The sequence below is a fragment of the Oncorhynchus nerka genome, linkage group LG14 (genome assembly GCF_034236695.1).
Source record: "Oncorhynchus nerka isolate Pitt River linkage group LG14, Oner_Uvic_2.0, whole genome shotgun sequence".
Lineage (NCBI taxonomy): Eukaryota > Metazoa > Chordata > Actinopteri > Salmoniformes > Salmonidae > Oncorhynchus > Oncorhynchus nerka.
The window spans coordinates 16,469,661-16,482,205 of NC_088409.1; the positions used below are offsets into that span (position 1 = coordinate 16,469,661).

At 43.7% G+C, this 12,545-nt stretch overlaps 1 protein-coding gene across 3 annotated transcripts in view; it reads right to left on the bottom strand.

Moving 5' to 3' along the window:
• Positions 1–12,545, bottom strand: part of mroh1 (maestro heat-like repeat family member 1) — a 44,144-nt gene that overhangs the window by 16,389 nt on the left and 15,210 nt on the right. Inside the window, exons 15-30 of one of the 3 annotated variants that reach the window (XM_065027552.1) lie at positions 11,881–12,025; positions 11,231–11,271; positions 10,915–11,056; positions 10,240–10,292; positions 9,800–9,907; positions 9,323–9,442; positions 8,751–8,873; positions 8,150–8,296; positions 6,332–6,358; positions 5,235–5,357; positions 4,739–4,818; positions 4,293–4,437; positions 1,657–1,752; positions 1,459–1,563; positions 637–772; positions 85–197 (exon numbers count right to left, since the gene is read on the bottom strand). In XM_065027552.1, coding sequence (XP_064883624.1) covers positions 85–197; positions 637–772; positions 1,459–1,563; positions 1,657–1,752; positions 4,293–4,437; positions 4,739–4,818; positions 5,235–5,357; positions 6,332–6,358; positions 8,150–8,296; positions 8,751–8,873; positions 9,323–9,442; positions 9,800–9,907; positions 10,240–10,292; positions 10,915–11,056; positions 11,231–11,271; positions 11,881–12,025 — 1,704 coding nt within the window. The remainder of the gene's footprint in view (positions 1–84; positions 198–636; positions 773–1,458; positions 1,564–1,656; positions 1,753–4,292; positions 4,438–4,738; positions 4,819–5,234; positions 5,358–6,331; positions 6,359–8,149; positions 8,297–8,750; positions 8,874–9,322; positions 9,443–9,799; positions 9,908–10,239; positions 10,293–10,914; positions 11,057–11,230; positions 11,272–11,880; positions 12,026–12,545) is intronic. The other 2 variants (XM_065027553.1, XM_065027554.1) reach the window with 2 other exon arrangements.

Genomic DNA, 12,545 nt, shown 5'->3' on the forward strand with positions numbered 1-12,545 from the left:
AGTTGACCAGAATTTTGAAACCCAAGGTGAAACATAATGTGTAAATATGTTTGACTATGTAATGCTGTATTCTCCTATCCTCACCTTGGCCAGCTCGGAGCAGGTCTTGTAGAGGACAGAGTGGTCTGGGTTGTCCATGCTCTCCCTCAGTGTGATCAGTCTCTCCACAGAGTCGTCTTTATAGTCCAGAGAGAAGCCTAGCAGGGCAGGGAGACAATGAGACCAGCTGCAATCTCCCTCCCAGCGGAATGCCACACAAACAGAGGTGTGCTTCCCAAATGGCAGCCCATTCGCTATTTAGTAAACTCCTTTTGACCAGAGCCTTATTGGCCCTATATAGGGAATAGGGTGCCTTTTGGAAGGAATCAGAGTTTCCCGTATTAAAGGGGCTCACAAATGGGCTGTATTGGTCACTGAGGGAGTTAAGCTGGTCGCTGGGGGAGTTAAGCTGGTCGCTGGGGGAGTTAAGCTGGTCGCTGGGGGAGTTAAGCTGGTCGCTGGGGGAGTTAAGCTGGTCGCTGGGGGAGTTGGTCGCTGGTCATCAGAGAATAGGAAACTAAACAAAACCAGGCGTCCTGAATCAGAGATAGTGTGTGTGTGTGTGTGTGTGTGTGTGTGTGTGTGTGTGTGTGTTACCTTCGTAGCGTAGCTGGATGTAGAGCAGGGTGTAGATGCAGTCGATGGCTGCCCTGCGGACCAGGGGGTTGGGGTCGGTGCATCGGGGGGCCAGGCGGCCCAGGAGAGAACCCAGGTTGTGGAAGGTTACCATGTTCTACAAAGACAGAACACCCAGATTAAGGCTATGGGTTGGTTCCACGTTTAAAGGGATCCTTCAGGATTTTGGCAATGAGGCCCTGTATGAGGCCCTGTATGAGGCCCTGTATGAGGCCCTGTATGAGGCCCTGTATCTACTTCTCCCACTTGTGGATACCATTTTTATGACTCTGTGTCCAGTATTAAGGAAATTAGAGGTTGTTTCGCAAGCCAATGCTAACTAGCTTTAGCGCAATGACAAAGTATATTGGTATCTACAAGGCTGCTGCTAGCAGATACCCATAGACTTCTAGTTCAGTTTACCTGTTCATCAGAGTCTGAGAAGGTAAATAAATGGCCTCATTGCAAAAATCCCCAAGAATCCCTTTAACAATAAAGAAGCACTTTTATCAACTTCTACGGTTCTCCAGGAGTTCTGGATGATTTATTTCCATGTCCTTCAGTATTTTGTGGTGCTGGTACCACAAGCCCCATATTCCTACCAAATGGGCCTTTAGAACCACTGCAAACATCGGTCCGCTCATAAGATACACTACTGAACATTATGGCATCTCAAACGTTTTGAAGAACACAAACACAGCTATATTTGCTGTTAGTTCATGTCTACAGAACTCAAGGACTTCAGCTGGTAAGGTCCAAATATTACCTGAGAAAGAAGGGTTTGCAGAAGTTTTTCTGACTCACTTTGACGTGGAGGTTGTTGAAGTAGAACTCTAGGATGTGAGCGGTGGTGTTCATCGCCCTCTCCCTCTCATGACCCTGACCAGATCTCAACCACTCCTCAATGTGCTGAGGACAACCAAAAACAGGGTCAAAGTGGAGTTTAAGATCAAGGTATAAATAAGTCAACATTTAAGCGAATACTTCTTATCACCAACTTACCTTGAATACACTCTGGAGTCCGTCTGGACTCAGGTCTCTTGCAAGAATATTCCTCAACAACTCCTGAAGAGCATTGAAGGTGTCTTTGTATAACGCCTGTGGGAAAAGCAGTAGATAGAAGCTTTACCATCTCCACTGTCAGGGTATCTGCTGGTTCCATGAAGTTGGATTGAAGACTGTTCCCAAGTATTCCCACACAGAGAGACACGTGATCGTACACAAATGTAAGCAAGGTTTGAAATGATTATATTTTAGTCAAACATATCCGTTTGGGATTCTTGTGGTCAATTTGTAGTCTACAAATTAGTCATTATGTTCCATCCGCTGTTTTAATTAGCCTGCGTCTGAATCTAGTTGATGATTCCTGGGCTGCTAGGCTATAGAATCTAGTTGATGATTCCTGGGCTGTTAGGCTATAGAATCTAGTTGATGATTCCTGGGCTGCTAGGCTATAGATGGCTGAAGCATGGGGTTGCCCATCTGCATTTGTTTAGGCTGGCCCAATGGGCTGATCATTAGCTAGATCACAAACTAAGGCTTCGATACCTATACCTGCTACAATGATACTTCATAACATCACCAACATACCACTGTGAACAAATCCTTCAAGTCACAAACAGCACAGTAAGTGTATAAACATGTGGTCAACTCTCCACCTGGAGAACCAGGTCACTGGGTGTGCAGGCGTTTGATTCAGCACCGAGTCAGATTAACAAGGTCCTGTTGAGCAGCTGATTGGTAGAATCTGACGTGTTAGACTGGGGCTGGAACAAAAGTCCACACACCCAGTAGGTCTCCTGGAGGTATTATCCAATAATTATTATGGGATACGACTAGAACATTAGCCTACAACCAAAAAGTCTAATAAAATAACTCATTCAGTGAATCCAGGATCAAACGGCGGTACTTTGAAGCAAGGTAGCTGAGACGGAAGACTAAGACTGACTTTATCCAGTGCAAAGACAGACATTATTATAGACATCTCACGTGTTCAGGGAATGCATGATAGTTATTCTGATGTGCAATAACAAAATAGGATCCAGAATAATCAAATATTCGTTTGATTTATTTGCCTGCATGTTTGTGTATATTGTCCTAGGCTTTATGCTACATAATGATACAAATAAATAAATATAATGTATTGTCACATACACCAGATAGGTGCAGTGAAATGTGTTGGCTTTAAAGGGTCAGCCATAGTAGTGAGGCACCCCTGGAGCTAATTAGGGTTGAGGTGCCTTGCTCAGGTTTTTCACCTTGTGGAGTCGGGTATTGAAACCAGCAACCTTTTGGTTCCAGGCCCAACGCTCTAACCGCTAGGCTACCTGCTGCCCGAGGAAGTGGAAAATCAAAACACATTTGCTAGAGTGCTAACTCTAAATATGATATTGTTGCTGGGTAGCAATGAAATTGATCTAACAGTAAATGTAACATCCTACAAAAATGTTCCATTGTATTCACCCCAGATGGTACACCCCTCTCCGTTCCCCTGGCTCATCATCCGTTTATAAAATGGTGTCATTTCCTCCATCTTGACAGAAATTATTTTTACAGTATACACAAGGCTGAGACTCTACTCTTAACAGTAACAGTAGTTGTTTTAAAACAACTGTGTCTTTCCCACAATTACATTTCTAAAATGTTGCTCAACTGTCAGTATGCTGTTATCAGAACGCATCTCTCCCTTCACTCCGTGTGTAAAGGGGGGAGAAGGAGCGAGAGGCAGCAGCGAAACAGGGCAGATACTTTCATTTCAGGAAGCAGATTAATGCACATTACTGTTGAGCAAAAAATGTTTTTCCAACCAAAACTATCTGCAGGAACGTTGTGTAGCCTCATCACCAACATAAGCCAAATGTATTAGGTAAGAAGGACAATGTCTGTTTATCATCCCAGATCGGGTTGTTGTCTGTCTGATTGTATAGGCTACCTTCTCTCTCCCGACACACACCTAACATCTTGAAAGTGCGGTTCGATTGTTATTTAATATTGCCGTTTTGTCACAGTAGCAACAATTACGCAGAAGCACATTGTAAAACAGTGTAGTCATCTCAGTCACATTATTTAAGAGACTTAAACTGAATTTAAGGCATTTTTAGACTTAAGGTCTTCAAATCAGATAAATGAATACATTAAGATTTGTTTAAGGCCCCGCGAACACCCTGTTTCTCAAAATGAGTGTGAAGGAACGAAGTGCAGGTCTATGTTGAGATGACTGTATGTCTACACACACACACACAGAGATAAGGTCTGTGCATACAGTATATGTATACCTGAGGTTGTTCATGTGTGTCCTAAAGTTGAACATAACTAAGGTTTCTCTATAACAGGATACATAATAATTCACTTCCTGCTTTAGTCACATGGCTTGTGACTCACCCTATGCCAATCCACTGACTTTGAAATGTCCTCGATGCAATGGTTTGATGGCACTTAGGTCAAGATCAATTATACTGAATCAGGAACAAACTTCCTTTGCAATATGGATTGGTTGATTTGTATGAATAATAGTTAATGTACCTACATGTACAGTAATTCTCATTTTGCGCCCCCTCCAGGTTTGTGCACCTGTTGACTACAGCAACCCACTGACGGTGAAGAATCACAACGAGGTATTGAGATGCTCCAGCTCTCACCTCTCTCTGTTGGGGCTCCAGCACCTCCTCGTCTTTTCCCCTGTCCTTGTCCGGAGTGTTCACCGGGGGAAGGCCGTACACACCGTTCAGACACGTCCGCAGCATATCAAAGTTCTCATTCTCCGTCAGCGCCGGCTCCAGGTTACTGGGGTCAACCTGGGGTCAAGGACCAACGATGTCACTCAGTAGAGGCTAGGGTTGCAAAAACTGCCCAGGTTTTCCAGACATCCTGGTTGGAAGATTCCTGGAATCAGGAGGGAAGGAATATCCAGAATCATCCAACGAGGATTATTGGAAAACCTGGGAGTTTGGGGAAAGTTCCCTGATTTTTACAACCAGAGAAGAAGATGAAACACCTGGTACTGACAAGCTCCTGACAGGCTGACATCTCTGGGCTCTGTTCCAATATGCAACCCACTAGCACACCTCTGGGCATTAAAGGATACATGAGGTTGGCACACGTGGTCATCACAAGGTGGCGAACCGGAGTCCGCATGGCATCCGTGGGTTCTGCCTTGATAAAATCCTTCAATAAAAGGAAGATATTGAGATGGGTCAGCACAATCAGAACCACTTGAACGTAGCAGCCCTTATATCATAAAGCCTTTCTAACAGCTGCCTAAGATAGAACAGCTGTCATAAACAATGTTTTACAGTTGGTGTGATCTAAATCCAGTAACATTTAATGTAACCCTCCAGCATAAGGACGACACAACACTGTCCTAACAACGACATAACACTGTCCTAACAACGACACAACACTGTCCTAACAACGACACAACTATGTCCTAACAACGACACAACACTGTCCTAACAACGACATAACACTGTCCTAACAACGACATAACACTGTCCTAACAACGACATAACACTGTCCTAACAACGACATAACACTGTCCTAACAACGACATAACAGAGTACATAAACATGACAAACACTGACCATCATGACTCCCATGAGTTCCTGCTTGCGGACGAACATGTAGCCCTGATTACGTACGACGGTGCTGATGGCCCTGGCTATGAGCCCCACACTCTGAATCAGACTCAGCTTCATGGTCAGGTCCTGACGGGGGGGGTGTACACACACACACGCACAGAGACAGACACAACAAAAACACGGACACAGAGACAAACACACAGCCTCAGACTGTGTTCATGGCAATTGGCGATAGCAGTCCGAGGTTTAGTTTGTTCGCATCATTGTGAGCAAGACAACCAAATATTAGTTGTATAGTGCAGCCCTCAAGCATACATAGACAGTCACTTACCCTAAGATTCTAAAGTTCCCTATGCCATTCATAAAACATAGAGATAGCTGGATAGCCTAGAGCAGGAACAAGGATTTCAACCATAGTGATTTATTGATTTTGTTGAAAATGTCAGGGGTCCATAAACATTTTTTTTTTAAACTTGATATAAGAGCATCTCAACAATAGAACTGTTTCAGAAAATGGCATAAGAAACAACAGCTTATGGTTGGGTAAGTCACACATTCTATTGAAGATGAATTTGACTACTTTTCAGTTGGCTTAAAAATCAGTGTGTAGATACAGGTCAATATGAATGAAACAATCAAAGAGTAGAGGGTGTATTGTCTTGATTTGGAGACTGTAAATGTCAGACAGAAATGTAAGCTTTGCGATCTGAAAGGGGAAAAAGAATTTGAACATCAAATTCCACCATCTGATTTGGCATCACAACCTAAGAGCTGGTGTGTGTCTTCGATCAAAAAGGGGAAGGAGGAAACCACAAGGCCCTAGAAACACCAGTGTCAGACCGTGTTAGTAGGACATGGAGGGCATTCAGAAACACCATAGTGTCAGACCATGTTAGTGGGACATTCAAAAGCACTAAACGTTCTGAACTTCTGAAACACTGCCTCCCATCATAACTACATGTGGTGCTGATCTTTCAACTAGAGCCATTTACTTCTAAAAGTTCAGAAAGTTGAAGCAGCGTTCTAGAGAGAAGAGATTGTTAGAGGAGTTTTAGTGAGAGATAGACAGAGGATCCTTCATTAGGGTCCAGTCACGGTACCTTGGTCTCTATTTTAATTCCCAGAACCTGCACAACATAAAAGCAACAAGGAGTTTAATCCACAAGTGTACGCTACTAGACGAGAATATATCCTATCCCCCTAAAGAGAAGAGAATATGCTCTTTCCCCTCATTAAGAAAATGTTATCAGACTACAGTGTTCCCTGGTTAGATGGTTAACCATGGTATGGGACAGCGATACATTAAATGTCTCACAGATACAGATGAACTCTATTTCCACATTGCAGTAAAAAGGTTAGCAAATGTTACAGTGCTAGCCAACTAGCCGTAGCCAATTAAATGAGCCCTGTGTGGAACCCAAACGACTTGATGGATATAGACTCGGCTTCTTAACATTAAACACTGTGTGTGTGTGTGTGTGCCCAATCACCCACCCTAACCACGGACATAAAATCCCATGATCCAATTCAAGTGGACATCTGGAGGTCATAGTGTACATTGGCAGCGGCCCTGAAGGCTGCAGTTTAACAGGACTCATTTAACCAAGACAACTAGTTCAGACAGTCATTGTGATGCTAAGCATATGGCCGGCAGCTCCAGGAGAAGAACCCGAGGATATAAACCAGGTTCATCGGTAGCCATGGAGAGACAGAGACCTCCTGAATGAAAGGAGTGAGACATTTGAAACACTACAACGTAGCGTTACTTCTCCAACTGGTTGATATAATCACACATTCCTTTCACTGTGGTTTGTGCTGTGTGGTTTTATGTACCTTTCAAATGCCTCAATTATGACCCATCGTTGGTTTTAACGATATAACCACCAGTATGTAATTGTGAGCAGTGAGCCTAACCGACTGTCTGTGTACATCCCAAATTCACTATATAGTGCACTATGTAGGGAATAGTGTGCCATTTGGGATGGATCCTCTGTCTGACCAGCATGTCTTAACTCCATCAGACTCAGCCTTATCACAACTTCTTCTCTGTGAGGTCACTCGGTACCATGCCAACCCACACATGCTCACAGAACTTCTCGGTGAAGTCACTCAGTACCATGCCAACCCACACATGCTCACAGAACTTCTTCTCGGTGAGGTCACTCGGTACCATGCCAACCCACACATGCTCACAGAACTTCTTCCCGGTGAGGTCACTCGGTACCATGCCAACCCAAGCATGCTCACTGGGCCAACGGAGAAGGTTAAAAAATAGATTTTCAGGAATAATGTGAAACTGCAGCTATTCTGACTAGGCTAGCTAACGCTGCCATTGAGGAAAGAGAAAGCATTACAAGTCGATGGTAAAACACAGTGCTGTGTGGTGATCAGCAACGGGTATCGCTCAGTCATTATTCTCTCTCTCTGCAATGGGGGGATAAATGGATGGTTGGAGATGGGAGTGGGGTTTAATTTGACTGGCCGAAACCTCTTTATAGGACATGTAGGGGCATTTAACAGGTCGGTCCCTGGCGGCCTCTGTACTCTAACAGTATGGGCAGCCAAATGTAACACCCAAACTAACTCTCTTCGGTCTTTATGCTGATGAAGGCCTGGGCCTGTAGAGTCTCAGAGTAGGAGTGCTGATCTAGGATCAGCCCCCCCCCTCTTATTCATTATGATTTAAAATCAGCACTCCAACTCTGAGACACTTTGTGACTGTGCCCTGAAGGCCAAAACGGGTCCATTGAGACTGATGACAACATCTAAAGAACTATTTCAATTTGAGAGATGCTGGCTGTCGGTTTCATCCAGGGCTTCCTGACAGAGATTCCCTCTTGGGTGGAAACGTTGTGGACTAGCTTTATTAAAGGGATGTGGTGGAGCAATCATGTGAGTGTCTCCCCCAAGCCCCTTACCTTGGTGTTGAAGTGCTTACTGATGCTGCGGAGGATGTCTGAGTCGATACGGGACAGGATCTGGTCCTCTGGGGCGTGGAGCGCTACGTAACCGTAACACAGGATCAGCGTGCTCTTCATCTTCTCTACATCCAAGTCATTCTTGTCCTGAGGAGGAGGAGGTGGTAGAGATGGGAAGATTACGGTGTAGGGGCTGGTCTCCCAGACACAGATTGAGCCTAGTAGGACTAAAAAGCTATGTCAATTTTATAAAAACATTCAAATATATAAATTAGGCTAATTAAAAATCAGTTTATCAATACCTGTACACGTTTCCTTTAAAATTACTTTAGCAGGGCTTGATCGAGCTTTTCTGGTGAAATGGAACCAATGGAATAGTCCCAAAAGTGCAAACCGTGCCTACTGTACCTGGCACTCCAGGCAGGCTCAATCAAATGCTCAAAGTAGTAGAAAGAGATCAACAAACTCCATAAAATCTTCAATCTGAACGTGTTAAATTGCTGACTGTACGGTGCAGATAGAACCTCCAAGGCAGGCAGACATTGCCAAGTTTGTGTTTATCCACCTACAATGAAAATAAAAACACAAATAGCATACTAACTTTGAGCAGGCTGAATATTCCTGAGGCTTTCTTGAAGGCGTCAGATTTCCCGAAGTCGTCCAGTTTGGCCAGAGTGGCATCAAGATGACTGCTTGCACACAGCCCGATCCCCATGGCGACACCCTGGGAAACCCATTACCCCACCCTATTAGCACAGTTTAATGGACGCTTCAGCCTCCAATGACCAAACAGTACATCTAGATTACCATTAACACCGGCATTACAATTTCACTACCACTCTCCATTAGGCCTAAAGACTGTAAAAACACCACAATTCCCAAGCATCTGGTTAAAATACAACGGAAATGAGGGGAAACTTAACACCAGACACAAATGACAGCTTAGGGAGGCAGACCTCCCTTTGAAAATAAGCAAAGGCTTAGGAGTGCATGTCACAAGAATGTCTTAACTGGGCAATTCAGCTGCACAAAGAAACACTGTTCTGCCCGGCGACACTCTGCCTTACACAGACAATTACATCACAGGTCACGCTGAACATATGATGAGAAATAAAAGCAAATGCTATCAAGAGGATCATGGCCTGACTCAAAACGGGGACTAAGAGGTTTTACCGCTCTCTCGATGGCGTCGTTGTGTCGTGCACTGATCAGCATCTCCTGTAGCTGCTTCTGGACCACTTCCTTATTGGAACACTGCTGCAGAGTCACACCAATGCACCTGTAGAGGAAACTCTGGAAAGAGCCATGAAGCCAAGACGAGAAACTTTGATAGTTTGTAGAAGATATTATTTATTTTACTAAGATTTTGCTAAGGCTTATGAGGTTCTACCAACCTGGATACTTTGTAGAATATATTGTTTTAATAAGATTTTGTTAACGCTTATCAGGTTCAGAAGAGTTCCTTGGGGTACTTTTAAATAAGATCATGTTCAAAGAGACAAATAAATAGAACGTGTTACATCTCATGGTTAGGGCCAGGAGTTTTCCCTGAACTATAAGTAGAGACCAGAGACCTTCCTGGTCAGGTCATGAAGAACTCTTGGCCCTACTCATGGTTGAAGAGAGGTTAGGATGAGGTTGTTCACTAACCTTCTCTTCCAGGGACTGGTTATAGGTGGCCAGGTAACGTGTGGCCTCTACAGCCAGCTGACAGCTCCACTTGTCATCAGCTATGGCCACCAGGGACTTGGCTAGGAACTGTATATGTCCAAACAAAACCCCACCACACAGCCATGTGACCACATCATAATGTTGTATATCAAATCCCGTTGAAACAGAAAACACTTATCCAACACTGTGTGCATGCATCCCAAATGGCACCCTATTCCCTATGTAGTGAAATACTGTTGACCCTGGTCAAAGTAGTGTATTATAAAATTAATAAGATGCCATTTGGGACAATTTGTTCTACATATTGACAGTGTTGTGGAGACAGACAAAGAGGATGTTAGATAAAGATCACCATAGTCACTGTTATTGACAGTGTTGTGGGGACAGACAAAGAGGATGTTAGATAAAGATGGGCATACCTGTAATATACTCTCTTCCCATTTCTTGTTGTCTAGTGTTTCTGGGGTAGACTCTGTAAAGAAGAATAGACCATACTACTCAGACCTCACTCGCCGAACTTCCTCCCGGACAAAAACAATAAATAAATAAATAAAAGAGCAGCAGCAGAATATTCTGTACACGTTCCAAAACCGACCAAAGAGCTAAAATGATTTAAGATGCGTTTTAATACCCTATGCTCTACTTCAATCCAAGCTATGTGTTTTTATGATGGAAAGATGAAAATGGCCCACAGCTAAAAAAAAAAGAAAGAAAGTTATATCTCAAAAAAATATATATAGCCCATAAAATATTGCCTTTAAAATTGTGAATCACTTATAACGTCCCTTAACTGCAGCTGTTGTGGTAGAAGCTTGAGTGTTTTTTATGTCAGTTCTCAGTAGAATACATGGAGGAAAAACAATTTTAAACCAGTGACATTAAAATGAGGTTGAAACAGCCTCCTAAGCTGTCAATACTGCAGCAGCAAGTATTGCTCAGGGTTATTTCGGCTTTGGAGAGAGAGAAATATATTAGTGCACTACTTTTGACCAGGGCCCATAGGCACTACATAGGGAATAGGGTGCCATTTGACAAACAGACATAGCTCGCTACAGGTTATAAGACTCTGGGGTCATTGAGTTGAGGTCCTTTACCTTCCAGGTAGCTGAGGAGAGCAGGGATCTCCTTCTCCCAGAGTGTCTCAGCGTTGGGGTGGATATTAGGACTTATAACGTTCAGTAGAGACAGAGACGGTGCACCATGGCCACGACTCCGGAACGGGAACGAACCATTCACCTGAGACACACACATCCCAACTTACAGGTAAGAAAAAGACATAGCCTAGCTATTACTGGAGACATTGATCATATTTCATGGGGGTTTCAATCAAGTTCATGTTTTATAACACCTACATAGCAAACTGAAATCCATGAGCATTCAAGTGGCCTGTCATTAGGGTTTCATACTCACCAAGAGCCGCACCATCAGTATATGTGGGGAGGGAAGATTAACTGAATTAGAAAGAAGAAACAGATGAGAATAAACATTATAATGAATGACTGAATGATTAACTGGCCAGGCTCATACTTCTCCCCACAAAGAGTTCAGCTTAATCATTGAAACAATGACCTTACAGTTCAGGACCCAGCTGACGCTAGTGCTTTATTTAGTGATAAATGTGGCTTCTCATTCAGCTAATCAGAACCAGACACTCTGGTCTGTCTGGCCTCTAAGAACCGACCAACAGCCCTTTAATGAGAACAAAATGGCTGTATAAAATACAGTTTCAACGAAGAAAAAAACGAAAACATTCCCAATCCCAAAGAAGTGCTGACGAGGAGTGGGCCCGGGCTGCGACCATCTCGTTTACATTAAAGGGACTGTGTGCCGAATCCCAATACGGAAACGCCAGACTGACTCTGAGTGGGAAAGGGAGGGAGGAAAAGACCCCCCCCAGCTCAGATCCCCCGGCTCATGGTGATGACATCATAATGCTTTGTTAATATGAATGTAATGTGTATGAACCTACTGTAAATGTCTACCAGGGAGGAAGGGATAGAAAAAATACATTTCTGTTGCACACCTAGTAAATGGAGCTCCTTCTTCTAAAAGACACCTACCATGCTCGTTGAAGTCGATGTTGAAGTTGGGCTCCTGGGAGGCTCTCTTCTTGGTTCCCAGCAGCGTGAGGCTCTTACAGAGCGGTGCGGTGGCGTTGGAGTACTGACCTGGGGTCAGGTAGTACAGCAACATGGGCCACAGGACCTGAAGAGACAGACAGACAGTCAGACAGTCAGGTAGTACAACATGCAACACAGCACCTGCCACAGATGTACAGTAATATCACAAGATTGAGTTTGCCTGGTGCAATTGAACCAATAGAATAGTCACAAAAGTGCAAACCCAGAGCTCCTAGGCATGCTAAATCAAACCCAGAGCTATAAATCAAACAAAATATTTCATGTATGATTTGAACCCAATTCTGCAGAGATGTAATACCATGAAGGCATGGTAAATCATTGTTCTCTTCAGTCTCTATCAATGCCTTGTCTCATAGCTTCCAGTGGGAAGTAATACAAGAGACATATCATCTCAGAGTGTTGATGTTGGGAACTGCAAAGGAACAAGTAACTAAGAGCAGAGTGATTGGCTGTAAAACAGACAGGGTCTGTTGATGTGAGCTGGTTTTCACCTCAAGACATCTGATGATAGGAAAATATGAACTGACTGAGCTTCTTTACACAAAACTCCATATTATAGCAATTCCACCCTCTTCTCATAAAAC